Source organism: Balaenoptera ricei, chromosome 12, assembly GCF_028023285.1.
Source record: "Balaenoptera ricei isolate mBalRic1 chromosome 12, mBalRic1.hap2, whole genome shotgun sequence".
Classification (NCBI taxonomy): domain Eukaryota; kingdom Metazoa; phylum Chordata; class Mammalia; order Artiodactyla; family Balaenopteridae; genus Balaenoptera; species Balaenoptera ricei.
Window position 1 is genome coordinate 9,610,401 of NC_082650.1, and position 21,453 is coordinate 9,631,853.

General features: G+C 50.3%; 2 protein-coding genes across 8 annotated transcripts in view; one reads left to right on the forward strand and one right to left on the reverse strand.

The window, feature by feature from the left end:
• SYNJ2 (synaptojanin 2) overlaps nt 1–1,993 on the reverse strand; it is a 97,079-nt gene extending 95,086 nt beyond the window's left edge. For 4 of the 7 annotated variants that reach the window (XM_059940918.1, XM_059940917.1, XM_059940920.1 and 1 more), the window contains exon 1: nt 1,754–1,992. In XM_059940918.1, coding sequence (XP_059796901.1) covers nt 1,754–1,880 — 127 coding nt within the window. In that variant the 5' untranslated portion in view covers nt 1,881–1,992. Of the gene's footprint in view, nt 1–1,753 lie in introns of all 7 variants that reach the window. The other 3 variants (XM_059940921.1, XM_059940919.1, XM_059940922.1) reach the window with 2 other exon arrangements.
• LOC132376406 (small ribosomal subunit protein uS7-like) lies at nt 1,879–4,249 on the forward strand. Its single transcript, XM_059942072.1, has 4 exons — nt 1,879–2,036; nt 2,276–2,475; nt 2,860–2,947; nt 3,436–4,249. The coding sequence occupies exons 1-4, from the start codon at nt 1,879–1,881 to the stop codon at nt 4,100–4,102; spliced, it is 1,113 nt and encodes a 370-aa protein (XP_059798055.1). The 3' UTR covers nt 4,103–4,249.
• Nucleotides 4,250–21,453: the final 17,204 nt, after the last annotated feature.

Genomic DNA, 21,453 nt, shown 5'->3' on the forward strand with positions numbered 1-21,453 from the left:
CAACATAATATACATGATTTCAGCCCAAACCTAATTTCCAATGGAAAATATGCATTGTATTACTTTCATTAATCATTTTAAAATCTTCAGTTTTGAAAAAATAAAGTCTTTTTATCCCAGTGGCTTGAAAGGAACTCAAATATATAGGAACCTTGCTTAAAGTTGCTGTCATCCAACTGAATAATATTTTAATCTCTTTGATGAAGCAGTAGTTTTGTACCATGCAATTTAATCTCTCAGCTCTGATACATGTAGTATGAAGTAGACATCTAAAATGGAATGGAGATTTCTGTGGTTTTCTTTCAAGACGTTAGCAAATGACCAAATTTGGACTTTTCGGGACAGAGCACAAATTGGAATAATCTGATAATAATTTAATCCATGACTACTGCACACTTATGGTGCTGACAATACTGGAGATGTTGTTTTAGTAACCAAGTGACTGAAAACAAGCCAGATAACTATATGCTAATGAAATGATTAGGGAAGCAGAAATAGAAGAGATGGTCCTTCCAAGATGTATACCGAAGAATCTAATTGAAGAATTGATGCATACAATCTGAAAAATAAGATGATTCAATTATAAAATGTGGTGGGCGTGAGTGCACAGGTCATCTACCTGAAGGACTGGTGACCCTCCTCTGAGCTTTGTTTAGCTACAAACAGGGAAGATGCTGGACACCAGTTGTAAGCCTACTCTCTAGTGTTCAGGTTAAAGTTCTAACAATTCTACCTGGTTTCGCTCTCTTTGTTACCTGGCCTTCCTCATGAATGTTAGCCACAAAACAAGGTGATTCCAAGAAGCCGCACACTGTACAACAATACAGAAATAGTCACTGGAAGTCAGGTAGAGCTGTTTGTCACCTTAGGCAAGCACGTTTCTTAGCCTCTTCAGGCCTCAGTTTACTCCTCTGTAATATGGGGATAATACTAGTCCTTTTGTAGAATTGTGAAAATTAAATGAGATGGTCTCTAAAGCCCTTGACACAATGTTAGTGTCAAGACTTCCTGGAGCTCATAGGTGAAATACACTGACTTGGCAACTGGCTAATGTCAAATACACCCAGGACAGAGTCACCAGGTTTTTTTGTTTTTTGTGGGTTTTTTTGCCTCCAAGTTCTATACTTTGCAGTACTGACGCTTCTCAGCCAAGTATTTACATGAGGCAAAGGTGCCATCAGCGCTTTCTCCGGAGGCTATGTTATGGTGCTTTTGTCCCCATCCCCACCCCCACCCCCGGGAGTGAAGGAGGCCATCACAAGGGAACGGGCATTCACTGGTTTCATCAACAGGTGCCAAAGAAAAACAGCGCCAGGCACTTGGTCGGGCTGCCTCCTAAGTCACCTCTCCTGGATGGTCTTGAATCTGTAACGGGTCCCGGGGGAGCGCGGCGCAGAAGAGACCAGAGGCGGCTCTCCAAGAACGGACCCCGCCGGCAGGCGCGCAGACCGCAGACCCCTGTGGGCCGCCTGTGCACCCGGGAGCAGCCACACGTGTCTTCTGGCGTCCCCGGCGTCACTTCATTCAAACTGGCCACCCGCCACCCTGCGCGTGCGACCCCCACGCCTCGGCCACCTCCGCGCCGCCCGGGACCGGTCACCTCGGGGACGGGAGGTGCCCGTTTGTCTAGGTCTCAGCAAAGGCAGGCGACCTCCCCTCCAGGCATCCTCCCCGGGACAGGGGACCAGGGCGCGGCCCGAGCCCCGGCGCCGCTGCGGAGTCGCCGGCCCGCGGCGCCGCCTGCCGCACTCACCGAGCGTGGCCACCGTGCCGGCCTCGAAGAGCAAGCAGTCCCCGCGGCCGCGCGCCTCCAGCAGGATGCTGCTCTCCCCCGAGGCCTCCAGCCGCCCGAGCAGCCGCAGCCCTTTGCTCAACGCCATGGGCGCGCGGCCCGCCGCCGCGGCTCCCCGCGCTCCCGCGACTTCCAGGAGTTTCACTTCGCGCCCACGCCGCCGCCCGGCGCAGGCTCCTCCCCGGCTCCTCGGCGGCCTCCGCCCCGCCGCCTCCTCTGCGCCCGCGCGCGCCGCCCCGGGCAGGTGAGGGCGCGCGGTCGCCTCCCCGCCTCCCGGACGGCTCCGCCGAGGCGCCGCGCTCCCCCCAGCGGCCAGGCAGCGGTGGGATGCCTCCGGGCTCGCTCGGGGGCTAATCGGGGCCCGGGTGCGGAGGGGAAGTCCTCCTGCGGGGGGCGGCAGCCAGGAAGGAGGATTCCACACATTCCTCGGCGCGGAGGAGGCTGCAGGCCGCGGGGCGCCCTAACGCGCCTGAAACGTTACAGGACGCCCACGGCCTTATATGGGCAGCCGGGGCCTGGCCGGCGCCGCGAGGCTGGAAACCACCGGGGCCGGGCCCTCCGAAGTCCACCCGGCCCTCCGCTGCCCTCCCTGGTCCGCCCGGTCCCGCTCACGCCTCCCTCTCTCGTCTACGTCTGCGACCCTGGACGAGTCCCTTGTTCTCTGTGCCTCAGGAGCCCTACGGGTGAAGCGGGATTAGTAACTGTAGCTACTTAGTAAAGTTGCGGTGAGGATGGAGTTAATTCGTGTAAAGGGCTTGGTGAGTGCCTGGCGAGTGGAAAGTGTTCCCTAAGTGTTGCCTTCTTCTAGCTTTCTGTACGGAGGGTACTGCGGTCCACTGTCCACCCCCAGGTAGAATTTGGGAGGATCAAAGGTGTGTTTTCTCGGGGAGAACTGAGACCCAGATCTCTAGACCTGCCACTTACCTTGTGACCTTGACTTCTCTGAGCCCGCTTTTCTCCTTTGTCAGATGGTGACCGGAACCTGCCCCACCGGCTTACAGGATGGGTGTGGAGTCGGAGGAGCCGAACGCTCGGGGAGTAACGCGCAGGGCCAACTGTGAGATGCTGATGGGTGTGGGTGCGCCAGTACGGGGGCTCTTCCCTCTGCCTGCCTGCGCCCTTTCCCTCCATCTTGCAATCCCTCCTCCCGCTCTGGTGAGTGTGTACAGCCCTTGACTTAAGGGTAGATACTGCAACAAGCCAGTTTGTACTCAGGCATGTGGACAGCAGCACATACCCGTGCATCGTCCGCTGGAGTACGAGGACCTGGCAGCTAGGCAGGGCCCCTCTTGGCACTGGGTTTTAGCCAGGATGTCGGGACTGGTCTGCAGGGGAGGGGAGAGAGAAGGAAGGAGAGGGCTTCCCTGGAATCGCCCTTTGGGTGGGTTTGGGGGGCCTCGTTTCCTTCTCCTGTAAGGGATGTGTATGGATGGCCCTGAGACCTCCGTCAGGATGTTCCCATCAGGCCCCACACCCAGTTGGTTCCTCTCACACCCATTCTGCTCACATGGAGAAGGCTGAGGGTTAAGCCATTTGTCTCTCGGGCAAGTTCCAGAAGGAGCAGAGGCCCCGGTGGCAAGCAGGATGGTGGCGCCCTTGCAGAACACTCAAGAATGACCAGGAACGCTTCCTGTCTGTGCCAGGGCACGCGTGGTCCATGCCGAGCGGCCGAGATGCCTCGGCTGCGCCTTCAGGGTGACGGAGTGGGAGACAGCTGCACCTGCAGTAGCAGAGACCCCCGACATCAAGCTCTTTGGGAAGTGGAGCACTGATGATGTGCAGATCAATGGCATTTCCCTGCAGGATTACATCGCAGTGAAGGAGAAGTATGCCAAATACCTGCCCCACAGTGCAGGGCGCTACGCGGCCAAGTGCTTCCACAAGGTGCAGTGCCCCATCGTGGAGCACCTCACCAACGCCGTGGTGATGCATGGCCGCAACAATGGCAAGAAGCTCGTGACTGTGCGCATCGTCAAGCACGCCTTTGAGAGCATCCATTTGCTCACAGGTGAGAACCCCCTGCAGGTCCTGGTGAATGCCATCATCAACAGTGGCCCCTGGGAGGACTCGACCCGCATTGGGCGAGCTGGAACAGTGAGGCGGCAGGCCGTGGACGTGTCCCCGCTGCACCGTGTGAATCAGGCCATCTGGCTGCTGTGCACAGGTGCCTGTGAGGCCACCTTCGGGGACATCAAGACCATTGCCGAGTGCCTGGCAGACGAGCTCATCAGCGCTGCCAAGGGCTCCTCCAGCTCCTACACTATCAAGAAGAAGGATGAGCTGGAACATGTGGCCAAGTTCAACCGCTGATTGCCTGGCCACAGCTGCAATAAACCTGTTTGCCCTTTGGGGTGGCCCCCCCCCCCAAAAAAAATGACCAGGAACCACCAGTCATTCCATCCTCTGTGGATACCCTCTCAGGGGGTGATTTGGGAAATAAAGGAAACGTGAACAGCAGAGATTCAAGTCATTCCTGAGCCTTCTGCCCCCTTGTCACAAATTCAATTATGTGGTGGATATCCCGGGTATGATGCTCATACGCTGTCCAAACATTTGTAAAATGGAGACGTTATTTCCTCCTGAGAACAGTGTGCCCATTAAATGAGGCAGAGTAGCCTTTGGCCCACTTTTTCTTTCCTTTTAGATGCAAAGCTCACTTCTTCCAGGAAGCCTTCCTGGGATGCTGAGGTTCCAGACAACATTGTTTATGTACCCTCAGATTCACAGATGTTCACTTCAGCTCTCACCTGCTCATCTGTTGCTTGAGAAGTGTTTTCAGATTTCTCTTAGCCCTGTTTCACAAATTAGGTCATAAGATCTTAGGAAGGGGACCAAGTCTTTTAAAATTTTCTCTCTCCTCTTCTTTCCTGCCTTTCCTAGTATCACATAATTTACAGCTCTGCACAGTGGCATGCTGAACATATTTTAGAAAATTTCCTATAGTCCAGACCAGCACTTGAGCTTTACAGCTTATGGAATCTAAGACACAATCAGCTGTAAGATGAACCACTATTTTATGTACCACTGAGAAAGAAAAAATGGTGCCAATTAAACCATGTAATTAAATCGTTAGCAATGCCCTGATTTCAGCAATGCTATAACATGCATCTTAGACACCAATAATGGCTGTTCCCCTACCTCTGAGAATTGGCACCTGCTGTGTTTTCAGGTCATGGTTTGGAATGGGATGGTCCACAGGGGCAGCAGAGGAAGCCCCATCCTTACATACACACTGCCTTGATAGGCTGAGGGTCACTCGGGCACTGGCACGTTTAGCAGATGGAGAGAGTATCAGATCTTAAGACACTCGAGAAAAAGGTCAGCTCTGATACCTAAACCATGAGTGGAACCTGGGAAGACCAGTGGACCCATGTGAGCGGGGAAAGCTTGGGCACATCCCACTCCTGAGATGCAGAGCTCTCGGAGGTCTATGAGTGGAGGGGGAGGAGGTGAGGCCAGAAGGAAAAGCCAGCTCCGGCACCCCTGGAGTAGACAACGGCAGGGAATGCAACGGGGCTGTGGCCCGGGGAGTCAGCCAGGACCTGGGCAAACAGGGAGCCCAGCAAGTTATCAAAGCAGAGAGAGAAATAGGGGAGAGATACACGAAAGGCTGTACTTGGTGCCTATTGCATGAGAGGCAAAAGGACAGCGAGAAGTCAGAAGGGAGCCCAGCGTTGAGAGAATGGGGTGGTGGTGGCCCCATCGACAGAGATAGGAGAATGAGGGAGGAAGCCAGTGTGACCAGAGACAGGGGGTGTGGGAAGTGGGCCTGGTCTGGCTTGTGCTGAGTTTAAGATGAGGAGAGTCAGCCAGTGGGAAAGGCCAGAAATGAAGAGTGGAGGCTGTGAGGGGAACAGCTCTCTGAAAGGGGGTTGGTGGGGGGGGGGGGGGTGAAGGCCAGTCTGAGTGTGGGAGGGGCAGGAAGAAAGGACTAGAAAGAAGTAGCCTGAGATTAAGGAAGCCCAGGTGTGGCAGGGGATGCTCTGGGAAGCAGGATGGTTACTGGTTTGAGACCCTCAGAAAGGTCCCTAACAATGAGGACTCAGGAAAGAGCCTTGGTTTGGTGAGGAGGTAATGGTGACCTCTGAATTAGAGGGTGGGAAAAAAGTCAGCTTGCAAAGAATTAAGGAAGAGAGCTTCCCTGGTGGCGAAGTGGCTAAGAATCCACCTGCCAACGCAGGGGACACGGGTTCGAGCCCTGGACCAGGAAGATTCCACATGCAACGGAGTAACTAAGCCCACGAGCCACAACTACTGAGCCTGCGCTCTACAGCCCACGAGCCACAACTACTGAAGCCCGTGTGCCACAACTACTGAAGCCCACGCGCCTAGAGCCTGTGCTCCACAACAAGAGAAGCCACTGCAATGAGAAGCCTGTGCACCGCAACAAAGAGTACGCTGCAACTAGAGAAAACCCATGCGTAGCAATGAAGACCCAACACGGCCAAAAAAAAAAAAAAAAAAAGAATTAAGGAAGAAATGGGGGCAGTAAGCGTAGTCTGCTGACTCTGGAAGCCTGGCTGGGAAAATCACAAAATAAATTGGATGGTGGGCAGAAGGGACAAGAGACCTTTCTAAGACGGACCAGGCCTGCTTAGATGATGTTTATATCAGGTCATCCTAGCTGCTGAGTTGAAACTTGAGGGAGCAGTGGCGCCAGAGAGGGGGCGGCTGTGACAACCCGGGGGCGCTGGCGGTACGTGGACAAGGGCGTTGGGAGTGGGGTGGAGAGAGACGGCTGGGTTCGGTATAGGTCTGTGAAGGGTGAGCCCACAGGATTTGCCGTTAGAGCAGGTGTGGCATAAGAGGAAAAGGCAGGAGTTTGGATGATGCCATGATCTTGGCCAGAGCACCCGGAAGGATGGAATTGCCATCATCTGAGATAAGGGCAGCCGTGGGAGGAGCAGGTGGCTGGGTGGGTGGGCAGACTGGGGCATGTTAATTTTGAGATGCCCGTTAAAAATCCAGGTTGAGAGGGACGCCCAGCCCGAGACCCGGGAGTTGGCAGAGCCTCAGGGCAGCAGGCGACACACCTACCTGTGGCCGCCGTGGAGCCCCAGCAATGCGAGTTGGCCCTGAGGGGACGCGGGTTCGAGCCCTGGTCCGGGAAGATCCCACATGCCGCGGAGCAACTGGGCCCGTGAGCCACAACTACTGAGCCTGTGCGTCTGGAGCCTGTGCTCCGCAACAGCAGAGGCCGCGATAGTGAGAGGCCCGCGCACCGCGATAAAGAGTGGCCCCTGCTTGCCGCAACTAGAGAGAGCCCTTGCACAGAAACGAAGACCCAACACAGCTAAAAATAAATAAATAAATAATAAAAATAAAGGAATTCCTTTAAAAAAAAAAAAAATCCAGGTTGAGGTGCCGAGTGGGCAGTAAGTTATGCAAGTCTGGAGTCCAAGGGCGAGGTCTGGGCAGAGAAGTAAATGTGGAAGCGATCAGCATCCTGATGGTGTTTAAAGCCTTGGCCTGGGTGAGTTCACCAAGGGCTAAGTGCTAGTCAGAAAGGGAGGAGTGAGGGCTGAGCCCAGGGGTGCTCCGATCCGGGGCACTGAAGGGGAGGAAGGGGGCCCCAGAGGCTGCTCTGGGTCCAGTAGGACAAGGACTGGTCCTTTGAGTTTCGTCACGTGGAGGTCACGGCTGCCCCTTATGAGAGCAGTTTTGGGACATGGGAGGAGGTACAAGTAGTTCTTTTTTACAGCCCATTTCTTCTTGCATGACCCTCTGTATAGCCAAGGATCTAGGTATTCACTCCAGGTGATTAAAAGCACGCAATACACTTTGAGACCGTGATTTTGAACCCTCTCAGCTTCTCCCCGTAAAACACTCCATCGCTCTAATTACACTTGGACCGTCTTCCAGTTTTCCTGCCTCTCAAAGTGTGGCACACACCGGACACCATTCTCTAATAGGGCTCTGACTCATGTAATAATTAAGTGACTGACTCACGCATAATTAAGGTGATGATAATAGGATTTTTCTGGGTTCGTTTCAGTTTCATGTACTTTTGAACTTTCCTTAAAAGGGATTCATTAAACGTACAACTAATATGACTTAAATTTGATACCTTAATAACAGTTTTCAATTAAATGCATTCACAAATTGGAAAATATCCTTTTGTCAGACCACACGCCCTTTTAGGGGTTTCAGAAGAATGTGATCACCATAAGTATACCGGCAAAGCAGATCAGCCCATCAGCAAACTGAGCTTTATTGATCCCTGTGTGTACTGATAGGCTGGCTTTCAAAGATTCTAGCCCTAATTTTTAGTAAAACTTGAAAGGTTTTCAAAGTACTTTTCATATGCAGTATTTCATTAGATATTAATGACACTGAATATTTAAAGCTAAAAGCTAATATTCTCAAGTCATTAATTAACTAATTCATTCATTTACCCAAACTGCAATCTCCCATAAACTTGTTTAGTGGCCTTTCACTCCCTTAACTCTGAATCCTCAACGTCACCCAAGAAATTGCATAAGCCTGCAGACTGGTGTCATTTTTCTAAACAGTAATTATTTAATATCATCAGATATTCTGTTAGTGTTCACGTTTCTGAGTGTCTTGTAAATGTCATCAATCGCTTTCCATAGTTTGTGTGCATCACACAAGTAATGTTTACGCAATGAGACCGATGTGTCTCTTACCCTCCTTTAAATGCATAGGTTTCCCTTCCATTTCTTTTTCCTCCTGCAATTTATTTGCTGAGAAAACTAGGTAGCGTGACCAGCAGCCCTCACAGACTGCATTCTGCTGAGCGTCCCTGTGGTATCGTTTAGCGTGTTCCCTTGCTCTCTGCATGACCTATAATATAGCTCCGTGGTTGGAGACAGAAGCTCTAGCAGATTCTGTCTCCTGGGTGGGTGTGTTCTTCCCATCAGGAAGCACAGGTCTGATTTTTTCTCTTTGTGATGTAGCAGCCATTGAGCCTCAGTGCCATAGTCCTTGCAAAACAGTCATGCTCTATTCTATCATTTTCTTCATTTGTAGCTAAAATTCTTCCAAAAAACGAGAAAATTCCCATCTACTATTTGTGTTACCTGATGGTAACACAAACAAGAGAGGTAGAATAGGATTCTTTTCCTTTATTTACTAGTGTTCAAAATAATGAGTCATTTTGAACTCAGTGAATTGGTCCATTAACATCCTCCAGTGGTGACCAATTAGTTTTTTTATTTTTCACTTTCATTATGAACTCATATTTGAGTTTAAACGGACTTGATGTGTTCCAGTCCATTGCAGTCTTATCTTTATTGATGCTCAAAATGTTCCCTCTTTGGCCAGTGGGAGCATCTTTGAGTTGGTTCCAGGGTCCTCTTGATAGGACCCCAGTTGGCTGGGATTGATTGGTTCCTTGCCTTCTAGTGTGACAATATCAAGCTCATCTTGTACATTTTTTACTCCTAAGACCTGCAATTAATCGTTTCTTCAAGAAGCCCTGATTCTTTTTGGTGGAAAAAGGAATCTCAAGACCACAGTTGGTCATTTATAAATTTTAGCCTCATGATCTCAGAACTTAACTGCCTGTTAATCCAGGACAGTTTCACCCAGTTAAGCTCATTTCCTCTAAGACAATTGTTTCAACCTTCTCCTCCCTCACACACCCCATCTCCTTCACCCCCTACTCTCAGCAGTTTAGGCCTCAATACTTCCCTGAGAAAGTAGAGCCACGAGAAGAGAATTCCCTCATCTTCCATCACTGAAGCTTCCCCATCGTCTTCTTTCCTGCAGTGACAGGGAGGAAAACTTGAACATTACGTTCTTCTCAATTTTGTGTAAGCTCTGCAGTACGGAAAATATACGAACTTCAAACAGCTGCAAAAATAGTGTCTTGGGGGGAAAATAGAGTTTCTACATCAGTACAAGTCCCTGCTTCCCTCCATGTGCTCGGACCCCGTCCACCTTCCCTTCCCAAGGACTCTGTTCCTTCTCTTAGCCCTACTGTCCCAGGTCACCCATCTCCCCTTCTCTCCTGGATTGTTCCCCGCAGGGTACAAATGCGCTCCAGTGTCTCCCACTGTAAAGAGGAGACCCTCTCTCCACCCCATGTCTCCCTCACCACGGCCCTTCTCAGAGGTCATGAACTTAGAACGAAGCCAGTCTGCAGGATTTGGGCGGGGGGGTTCCCAGCACGGTTCAGGGGTGTTGAAGCAAGCTGGAGCTGTCCAGCTTGAACAGGTAAGTCTCGCCTGGGCCCACCTCTCCTCTGGACCACTGCGACCACCCTTCACTGGACTATGGCAGTAACTGGCCTGCTTCCTCGCCCCACCTCCAGCATGCAGGGTGAGGCGTGTCACCCCCTCGTCCCAGCTTCCGACGGCACTTGGGTGTGGTCCCCCCTCTGCCCCTGCTGTCCTCCCACCCATGCCCCTCCTCCCCTCACCCTCGAGTGGTCCCCCGACCATGCCAAGCCCCAAGTCAAGGAGCCAGTGTGAACTGTCGTCCACTGGCTGCGTCCTTCTCAGCTTGCTTTCTTCAGCCTACACGGGACCCCTCAGGAGGAGCCCACCACACTATTGCCCTCCCTACCAGGTGTCCCTGTTCCTTCCCTCGGTAGCAGGGATTCATGTCTGAATCCTTCACACATCTGTGCTTTACTTGGGTACTGTCACTCGGACAGAATCCTGCAGGAGTTAAATGCCAGGACTCGGCAGCCTGACGGCCTGGGTTTGAATCCTGGAGCCACGCTTTCCACGCTGGGCAACCTTGAGCAGTTTAATACGTAACTTGCTGCCTCAGATTCCTCACCTTTTATATGTGAGAATGAAGGACATTGTGAGCATTAAGATACACATAAAGGGCGTGGAGCAGTGCCTGCCCCACAGCGGGGCTCCGCTGGTGTTAGTCACCACCCCGCGTCCCCCACTGTCCCGCAGGCTTCAGGGCCACGTCTGTACAGTTACTGTTGGACGCCCAGCGCCTGGCATCCTGGAGTCCTTGTTGAGTGAGGGAATGAAGGACACGTGGACACCCGTGTGGGAAACTGAGCCTCTTACATAGACGCTGGGCCAACAGCAGCTTGGGTGATACAGGCCTTCGTCTTTCGTTCCCAGAGGCTAGAACTGAAATACACAAGAGAAAGACAGAGCAAGCCACAGCCACGGGAGGAGTGGGAGGCGGCCCCCAGCCCAGGAGAACAGGGCTGCCCAGCCGTGCGGTCCTTCCTAGCTCTCTGGTGTCACCGTCACGGAAACAGCTGTGTGTTGGCCGCTGTCCATCCTGCCGGGGTTGGGAAGCCCCGCGGTGCAGGTGAGGTCTGCAGTCACCGGGCTCAGCTCCCTGGGGAAGCTTGCCTGGCTCTGCTGGCCTTGCTGCACGGCAGGTGTTGGGCACCGTTAATAGGAGGGGTGGCCTCCAAGTTCATTTTATTAAGGTATTTTCTTTTGTAAACAAGGCACATGAGGCACCGATCTGTGTATCTACACACACACACGCACGACTGGACTTACGACCTCAGGTCGGGATAACTGGGTCCAGGCTCTCATCAGCTTTCCTCACAACCCAAGACCATGACCTCTTGGAGGGCTGCCCCCGAGCCTCCCAGGCACCAACTGAACACCCATCAGCGTGTGCCCAGCAGCTGGGCTACCCGCAGACGTGGTGAGCTCAGCAGCTCCAGCAGCCGCAGTGATGCAGGATCTCGCGCGTGTCTGTGTGGCGCCTGCCCTTCCTCCTGGTCTCCTACTGAAAGCCAGCGACCCCTGATGTTAGATGGGTCGATACAAAGATGGTTCATGGGGGCACCTGTGGCCCTGGGGGTCAGGGGAGCTTTATTCACTCCTGTGGCCAAGACCAAGCTCCACACACAGGTGTGCCAGCTGCCAGCCGGGCCTTGGGCCGCACCCAGGGCCCCAACTGTAGAAACAACCCAAGGTACACCTGTCACAGGTCGGGGGCGGGGCCTTTCCCATGCCAAGAACAGTTAGGGCCTGCTGGTCCGATGTTCAGTTCAATTCCATACTCAGGGAGAACCTACCAGGGATGGGATGATTGTTCAGACTAATGAATAATCTGGCTGTTCAGCCAACTAAAGAAGCTCTGACGACGAAGGTCTGTTCCCCGCACGCCCCAGCCCTGCACAAGAGCTGGGCCAATAGATGGGTGGGGGGGACGGGGGGGAGGGCATGGCTGCCAAGCCCCTCCTCCCCAGTGTTACCGCACGAGAGGAAGAGCAGGCCTCCCGAATGGGCTCCCACTTCAGGATGGGGAGGCCTGCTTCCCCTTCTATCCTTGACTCTTCTCCAGAAATACCTCCAGTTTTCTCCAGAAAACTTTCAAAATATAAATTTTTAATGGAATTTAAAATATAATAAAATATAACTTTTAAATAAAATACAAATTTTACAAATAAAATATACATCTAAAATAAACTATGTTCTTTCAACTTTTCTGAATGCTTAAAAATTATCAAAATACAAATTTAAAAAAATTTGCTCTTAAATTTTGCTTTTTTATATAGTGTTTAATTTTTTTAAAAAAATTAATTAATTTATTTATTTTTTATTTTTTTCTTTATGGCTGTGTTGGGTCCCCGCCTCTGCGCGAGGGCTTTCTCTAGCTGCGGCAAGCGGGGGCCACTCTTCATCACAGTGCGCAGGCCTCCCACTATCGCGGCCCCCCCCGTTGCGGAGCACAGGCTCCAGATGCGCAGGCTCAGTAATTGTGGCTCACGGGCCCAGCCGCTCCACGGCATGCGGGACCCTCCCAGACCAGGGCTCGAACCCACGTCCCCTGCATTGGCAGGCAGACTCTCAACCACTGCGCCACCAGGGAAGCCCTATAGTTTTAAAAATTAAAGTGAAATTACAGATTACTACATGGTGATTCCCTTCTGAATAAAATTAACTTAGTTAAATCTCTCAGTAACAACATATTATAGCCAGTGTATCATAGGTACTTAGGAATGCTTTGGCTGGAAGTAAGAGAAAACTCAACTATAAAAGTCTTAAATAAACAAGAAGTCTCAAGGTAGGTCATCTAGAGCTGGGGTAGCAGCTCAGCAATGTCATCAAAGATCAAAGCAAGGTCCTTCTTTCTCTTCCATCATTCTTAACGTGTTGCCCTGTTGTCTCATGATCACAAAATGGTTGCTTCAGCTCCAGGCATTACACCAATATTCAAGGTAGAAAGAAGAGAGGAATCTAGGTCAGCTGTATGTGTGCCTTTTATTGAAAAAAAACAAAAAACAAAAATGGCAAAAGCTTCTCAGACACCCTGAATAAATTTCCACTTAAGACTCATTGGTCAGAGCTGTGTCACATGAACCCCATTAGCTACAACAGAGACTTTTCCAGTCTCTTCAGTTGACATGGACAAGAGAGAAAGGGGTTGGGAAGGAACAGGTTTTGGGTTGGATGACCAGCAATGTCTGCCATGTCTAGCACAGGCAGCATCTGATTGTCTTGTGATTTTAGCACGAGGCTTAATGCTGCCTAGAAAGTAATTAATTATTTTAATTTTTCCTTATGTCATGTATCTCCTCCCAAGGCAATCATGGTGAAACAGAAAGGACAGGAAAGATTTCTGACTTGCTCACTGACTACTGAAGTCCCGATAGGACTTGCTATAAAATACCAGGTCTCCAGACTTCTCACCCACAATTTTTTCTGTTGGCTACACTGCCTCTGACTCTAATTTCATATTTTATCTATTTGAGAGAACTTGTTTTTCCACTAGGCTTCTGACAAATTTAGCAGGCTTAGGTGGTTTTCCTCGTCTGCGTAGACACGCACAGATCACCAGTGTTTTCAGCTTAGCTCTGGAGGCCAGCTTGTCGCTGTCCCCATGGGCAGGTTTCCACAGGGAGCGTAGAAGAAAAAGGGGGAGTCACATAAAAAGCTGAGCGTGACCGAAAAAATATTACAGCATTTTTTGCAGATCAAGCTATGTGACTATTTCAACCACAGAAGTGAACACGAATCTACGTAAGACATAACAAAAAACGGTAACTAAAAATGGACCTGCCACGGTTTAGTGAGCACAATAAAAAGAATAAAGGAGCTGTCACCTCAGGTCACCTGGCTCATACCCATCTTAGGAGTCCTTACTTCTGTGGCTTCCTGGTGAGTTGAAATTTTTCTGTGAGGCACCACCTGTCTTTGATCCTCTTTTTTTTTTTTTTAATAAATTTATTTATTTATTTATTTATTTTTGGATGTGTTGGGTCTTCGTTTCTGTACGAGGGCTTTCTCCAGTTGTGGCGAGCAGGGGCCACTCTTCATCACGGTGCACAGGCCTCTCACTTTCGCGGCCTCTCCCGTTGCAGCGCACAGGCTCCAGACGCGCAGGCTCAGTAGTTGTGGCTCATGGGCTTAGTTGCTCCGCGGCATGTGGGATCTTCCCAGACCAGGGCTCGAACCCGTGTCCCCTGCCTCGGCAGGCAGATTCTCAACCACTGCGCCACCAGGGAAGCCCTGATCCTCTTCTTTTACATGAGGTTAGCTTTGCATTTTTTTAGTGCCAGAGGAAATGTCTTTGTAGTTAAGTTTCCCAACCACCTTTCCCCACCACTATTTTATTGAGATGGAATTGGCATATAACATTATATGACTTTAAGATTAGAAGAGGTATTCTGCTTGATTCTCCATGAGGACATGGCTTTTGTACTACGAAAATGTCCCAGTGTTTGTGTTTTTAGGCATATTTGTGATGTGTGGGCAGAAGCCTCCGAAGTCACCTCCAAGGGAGCAGAGGATCTTCAGTCACAGTGGCTCTTTTCAGCTTGACTTGCCTGCTGCCTCCTGATGCCCAGCGGACCCCCCGGGGCCTGCACGTAGTTATTTAGACAATAATATTGACTGGACAGCCAGACTTTTTTCAGTCTCTTTCTATCTGGAAGTTTGCTCACAGTTAGTCTAATAAGCTTTCTCTGCCTCTCAGTGCCAGGACTCACCGGGAAGTAGTGAGGATATATTTATAACTTCCTCTCCCCTCTCTTTTCATTCTCTCTGCCACAACTTTTCCCGCCCATTCCAAAACGCTTTATACAAAAATCTAAAACTCCACACTGAGCCAAATAGGGCAGTCAGCTGTGAGAGGAAGGACTTTCTCTCCTCTCTCCTCAAGGCTCAGTGACGTTCCATTTCTCCCCTCCTTTGGCCAAAGGGTGACAGGAGGTCTTTGCTCTGCCATCACTTACCACGGTGGTTCTGAGTTTCGAGAGCCCCTGAGGACTTTGCACAACGATGGCTCGGATTAAAATCCTGTGTCCCGCTCAGACAGCTGACCTGGGTGATCAGCCAGAACCTCGAGGGCTAAGTGGAAACTACCTCCCGTCCACTTGTGAAATCACTCATCCCTCCCTCTTCAGGACATTCCTTCAGTTCCTGTATTATAAGAAAAATGAAAGAGAAGGAGAAGCAATTACAAGAAAAAGAACAGGACTCGGCTGATGAAATGTGAGATGAGATCCTGTTTGGGTGAGGAAATTGACTTTGTCTTTAAAGTGAGTCACCTAGACCTTTAAGAATCTGATGAAAGGTGCAAATCCTTTTCCCCAGAAAAAATGTAAAATACGCACATAATTTGCCTACAATCGCGTGTGATTCATTGACACACGCACCCCAGTAATATATGGACCAAAGGTTAAGAATTCCTCTTTTGGAAGCAAGTTAGAAGAAGCGGCTGTCAAAAGTATCTCTTAGAAAGTTCTCATCACAAGAAAAATAAAAAACAAATTGGTAACTATGTGAGGTGATGGATGTTAGCTAAACGTACTGTGGTGATCGTTTCACAATATACACATGTATCAATCACTCTGCTGTACACCTTAAACTCATACGATGTTCTATGTCAATTATATCTCAATATAACTGGGGGGAAAAGCACCTCTACAGGTGGTTGGGAAGTAAATCTTAACCACGAAGGCATTTCCTCTGGCGCCTGAAAAAAGCAAAGCAAACCTCATGTAATAGAAGAGGACGGAGGACAGATGGCTCCTCACAGAAAAATTTCAGTTCACCAGGGTCAAGTCTCCTGTTGTAGACAAATACCTATTGTTTATGCTAGTTCGTTTTCCATTCTGTTTAGATTTGTGGCAAGGGAAGTATAAATCCTTCTGAATTACAATGGATTGATCCGTCTGGAAGTGATTTAAACACATCAACAAAAGAACTCAATCTCAAAAAAATGGTCTGTTTCCTTCTGTCAAGTTCTGCTTGGTTTTGCTTCCTCTGGGTCCTCATTTTCTGGCGGATGGATGGTTTTCCAAATGGTACATTTTCAAAAACTCCTGCTTCATTAAACCAATGTATTTGTAGACACGTGTCTAGGGTCAGGGTGAACGCATACTCCGGCTCAGTAAAGAGGGATTATCCCAGGCAGGACACGCTGGTGTAGTTCATGCTGCACAAAAAACAGCTCCAGCCCTCAGTGGCTCAATGTGGCACGAGTATCCTCCTTGCTCGTGCAAATTCTGCTGTGGGTCCCAGCTGCTCTCCAGGCCACCTCTCCTCTATGTGCTTCAACTCTTCAGCCCCCTTATGTCAACACTTACTCCCGTTGTCATCGCGTGACGGAAAAGAGGGGCTGAGAGACGAGCACTAGGAAGTGGACTCGATGCTCCCAACTACATTTCTGTGGCCGAAGCAAGTCACACAGTGATGCCTAATTCTATGGAGATGGGGAAGCATGATCCCTCAGTGGGCGCAGAGGAAGATGAGAACAAAATGATGATGAAGGTGTGACGTCTGCTGCAGGGACCGTGAGAACATGGCTGAAAATTAAAGTACGTTTTGAGGAATGTGTGCTGAGATGTTCTCTGTGGATGAGGAACTACCCCCATCTCAGACTTTAAAAATAAATGATAGGGGCTTCCCTGGTGGCGCAGTGGTTGAGAGTCTGCCTGCCAATGCAGGGGACATGGGTTCGAGCCCTGGTCTGGGAAGATCCCACATGCCACGGAGCAACTGGGCCCGTGAGCCACAATTACTGAGCCTGCGCGTCTGGAGCCTGTGCTCCGCAACAAGAGAGGCCGCGATGGTGAGAGGCCTGCGCACCGCGATGAAGAGTGGCCCCCGCTTGCCACAATTAGAGAAAGCCCTCGCACAGAAACAAAGACTCAACACAGTCATAAATAAATAAATAAATAAATAAAAAGAACGTGAATTTAGAGAAAAACAGAATATATGAAAAATGGGTTCAGACTTTAGACAACAGGCATCACAGGACTCTGACCACTGAGAGAAGAGAAATAGGTGAGCCCCATTATGGCCCCAAATCCTGCCTGAATGCAGATTCCAGGCTCAGTACAGGGAGGGGGAAACCACAGAGTTCTGTGGTCTCACTGAGTTGAGGAGACAGATCAGAGTTCTGGGAGATGAAGGCGGCTAGGATCAGATGGGCAGAGCTCAGGAGAGAAGGGAGCTACAGAGAGAGAGACTGTGTTCTGGAGAGCTGCAGAACAGCTGCAGCTGTTAGCTGTCTCTAACCCCTAGAGACAAGGCTTTCGCTGAATATTGCCCCACGCGCCCCTGTGAGGACACCACGTGAGGACAGTGACGCAACCAGCAGAAATCAATGGGCCAAACAATTCCCAGGGCTCACACGGGGCTGGGAATAGGTCACAGAGTCCGCAGCTGGAGTGGGGTGACATCCTGCTTCAGGCATCTGGCAGGGTCCTCAGAAAGGCGTCCCCTCCGTAGGGGCTCACGCGTGCCCTCCACGACCGGGGGCTCACGCGTGCCCTCCACGACCAGTCTCCCGTCTGCACTGGAGGGAGGCCAGTCAGAGCTCCGGTCACCCCAGAAGCAAGGCCGGGATGGTCAGCCCGGAGCCGGGCCGTGGGTCGTCCCTCCTGCTCACGGCCTTTCAGTTCTGTGCGTCCAGCCCGCTTTTCCTGCCTTGTGGCCTCTCTGCTTGCTGCCCCTTGGGCTGACCGAGGTCCTCTATGGCTAAGGCACAGCATCTCCTCGAGGTCCAGGTGAATCAGTAATCGTAACAGCCAACATTATTGAATGAAGGAGTGAACTGAATGCAGCCTGAGATGTTTCTGTATCTGCGTGGGAAGGAGCCGGATGACCTGGGCCGAGGGAACACCCTACGTGCAACTCCAGGGGCAGCCCTGAGTCCAGACTTTCCGTTATTAACCGCCCCCCTTCCCCTCTTCACTTGAGAATTAGCTACATCTGATGCTAAAAAGCAAAATAGAAAGCCAGTATTAGCCAAAAACATATGGGTGCCACTCGGAGAACAGAATCGATTTAAAGAATAATCCACATTAGGCAGCAGGAGTGAGAAGCGGTGAGCTGCCCGCTCAGCCCGGAGGAGGGATGGGCCCTGCCCTCAGCCCTGGGCTCAATTTCAACGAGGCCCCAGGCCTCACTCTGGGCCTGTCACATGCCTCACGTTAGCTTTCCAGCCAAAGTGCACCACATGATATTGGATTTAATGGTCAAAAAATAAGCTCACAGTGTCTCCAAGACCCTCTGAGAGACCGTGCTGCTTAGAAGGAAGCCGCATGCCGAAGGGCCAGGAGTAACTTTTAAAGCCTTGGAGACAACCAGTCTCCTCTCCCGTAGCCAAACTAACGCCCACACTAGGAAGCAGAAAGATTACAGAACTCCCTCATTAGTTTAGAGGCTCATCATTTTATGAAGGCTCAGAGTTTGTCAAGGCAAAGGGCACGAGTGAGTGCTGACTGATGCTTGGAACTCAGTAAGTGCTTGGCAGGTATGGAGCAGAGTGGGGGTCACTCTTGCACTTCAAGGTACCCATTTGTGACAACAGTGACAACGACCATTACGGAGGAGAGAATCGACATCTGCACCTCCCCTCACCAACTGCTGTGGAGTCGATTCGCGCCGGCTGACCACTTTGAGATCAAGAAGGTTTGTAGGAAAAAAGAGGGTAATCCGACACTCACCCTGGATCGCATCTGCTCATGAGCTCACCTGTCTCCTGCCAGGTGAGATGTGCCTAGAGCAGCAGGTGGAAGTTGGGGCCAGGTCCTGCTTTTGAATTGGCAGGGTTGATGAGGGATGAAGTTTGGGACACACGCTGCTCTGCTCTTAAACTCACTGGGACTGGGTCCCAAAGGGTCACTCGGGAGCCAGTCCAGGGGTGGCTGCCCCCACTGAAGGCACGGGGTTGTGGCCCCCACGCCCGCACCCTGCCCTCGTGTGGGCGACTCAAGAAGGGCCCAGGGCTGGGAAGGGCTCTGGGAAGGCACGGGGTTGTGGGCCCCACGCCCGCACCACGCCCTCGTGTGGGCGACTCAAGAAGGGCCCAGGGCTGGGAAGGGCTCTGGGACACATCTGTTCTTAGCCCGGCCACTCCGTGGCTGAGGGGACTAGGGTCCAGAGAGCTCACATGACTTGTTCAAGGTGACAGATGTCGGTGTCAGACTTGGGACCACAGCCCAGGGATCCGACTCACAAGTCAGACCTCTTTACGTTACCAAGGGTTTCCTTCACCAGGAGGAAGGTCTTCAAATTTTTGATGATTCCCTCACAAGGTTGAACTAGCAGATGAACTGAGGTCTGTACATACAGCGAGAATCAGCCCAGTTCTAATGGGTGGTACTAATAATGCCCAGGAAACAAGATGATTTGGGAAACTAGATCATTCCAACAGCTTTAAAAAAAATTTTTTTAGTAATGTCAAATAAATTTGTATTCATTTTCCCAGTTTTATAGAAAAATAATTGATCCACATCACTGTATAAGTTTGAAGTATACAGCCTGATTTACACATATTATGAAATGATTATAATAGGTTCAGCTAACATCCATCATCTCATATGGATACGATAAAAAGAAAAGAAAAGAAAAAAGGAAAATAATTTTCTCCTTGTGATGAGAACTCTCTGGATCTCCTCTCTTGACAGCCTTCCTGTATATCGTACAGCAGTGTTAGCTAGAGCCACCATGTGGTTCATTACATTTTTTTGAATTATAATACAAGATCATTGTTAAAAAACTCAGAAAAATATAATCTTATATAAAGATCACTCATTGTCTTACCCGCAAAGAACCACTGGAGAAGCTCAGTCTTAGCCCATGTGCTGCTTCCTGGTCCAGGTTTTGCGTTCTCGGCCTTAAAGCCTCTCTGGGCACGCTCTACTCCAGCACTACCCTGGGCACTCCTAGGTTTTATTGATAATAGGTTTTTATCCTCATCCACATGCATTTGTTGAGTGCCTTCTGTGTGTCCTGAAAACGCCTATCGGTCCCAAGGCAAATCACAGTTGTCTGTCTGCTTTAAAGCAGCGTCTCTCAGTTTGGGTACTGTTGACACTTTGGGTGGATAATTTTTCACGGGGGCTGTTCTGTGCATCGGAGGGTGTTCAGCAGTCGCTCTGGCTTCTACCCACCAGATGACAGTAAGTCCTCAGTAAATGTCCCCAGGCACTGCCAATGTCTCCCGAGGGCAATGTTACCTATGACTGAGAACCGATGCTCTCAGGACAAGTGGCAGGGCTACGTGCTCCCTCTGGGCCCAGGCATCTGACCATGGGCGGCCGCCGTGTCCATGCTCACCACCACATGCCCCGACACTGTTTTATACCCAGAGAAGTGCAGGACTCTGGCTTTCTGGTGAACCAACATCATTTTCAGTTATGTCAGTGGCTTTTCTCTGGAACTGATGACTCACCACCAACCCCACCCCCCAGGCCTCCCCAACTTTGCTCCAGGCACCCCCTCTGCAGGGCAGCTCCCAGACATGAGCCAGGTGAGAAGCCCTCACCATTAAAAAAACCCCAAAACGGGGCTTCCCTGGTGGCACAGTGGTTGAGAATCTGCCTGCCAATGCAGGGGACACGGGTTCGAGCCCTGGTCTGGGAAGATCCCACATGCCCTGGAGCAACTGGGCCCGTGAGCCACAACTACTGAGCCTGCGCGTCTGGAGCCTGTGCTCCGCAACAAGAGAGGCCGCGATAGTGAGAGGCCCCCGCTTGCCACAACTGGAGAAAGCCCCCACACAGAAACAAAGACCCAACACAGCCATAAATAAATTAATTAATTAAAAAAAAAAAAAACAACCAATATATTAAAAAAAACAAAAAAACAAAAAAACCCCAAAAACCAAAAACACCAGTGCTTCAAACTTAAAAGCAGTTGGTCATGCATGGCCCAGGTTCCTGGTTCATGGCACACACATTTCTCTCTCTCTCCCCCTCAAAGAGTTCTGCAAATCCTACAAACCAATTGCTTAATTGAACTTCACAACTTTTTTTTTTGGCTTAAGATACGGATGTGTATTCCCACCTAAAGACCTTTGAACTTACTCTTGACTCAGAAGCTAAAAAATCTTCTCCACAGAGGTTTAATGGCCTTCAGACAACCTCGGCCCACTGTTGGCCTTTGAATTGTCAACAGCATTCAAACAGCCTGGGTACAGTTAAAATACTGTGTTATATATATGAAAGCTATGTAAGAGGGTAGATCTTAAAACTTCTCACCTCACACACACAAAATTGTAACTATGTGAGGTGATCGATGTGTTCACTAACCTTATTAAGCTTGGCAATCATTTGCAAATATATACACATATCAAATCATGACGTTGTACACCTTAAGCTCACACAAGGTTATATGTCAATTATAGCTCAATAAAGCTGGGGAAAAAATCTCCTTCTGCTTTCCTAAAACTTTAGTTTGTTCCCAACTGCACCAATTTACATTCCCACCAACAGTGTAGGAGGGTTCCCTTTTCTCCATACC

Coding starts and splice junctions, on each gene's coding strand:
- LOC132376406 (XM_059942072.1), top strand. CDS start 1,879: ATGGGCGCGCGGCCCGCCGCCGCGGCTCCCCGCGCTCCCGCGACTTCC. Junction 2,037..2,275: donor GCGCGCGCCGCCCCGGGCAG/GTGAGGGCGCGC, acceptor GAAACGTTACAG/GACGCCCACGGCCTTATATG. Junction 2,948..3,435: donor CAATCCCTCCTCCCGCTCTG/GTGAGTGTGTAC, acceptor TGTCTGTGCCAG/GGCACGCGTGGTCCATGCCG.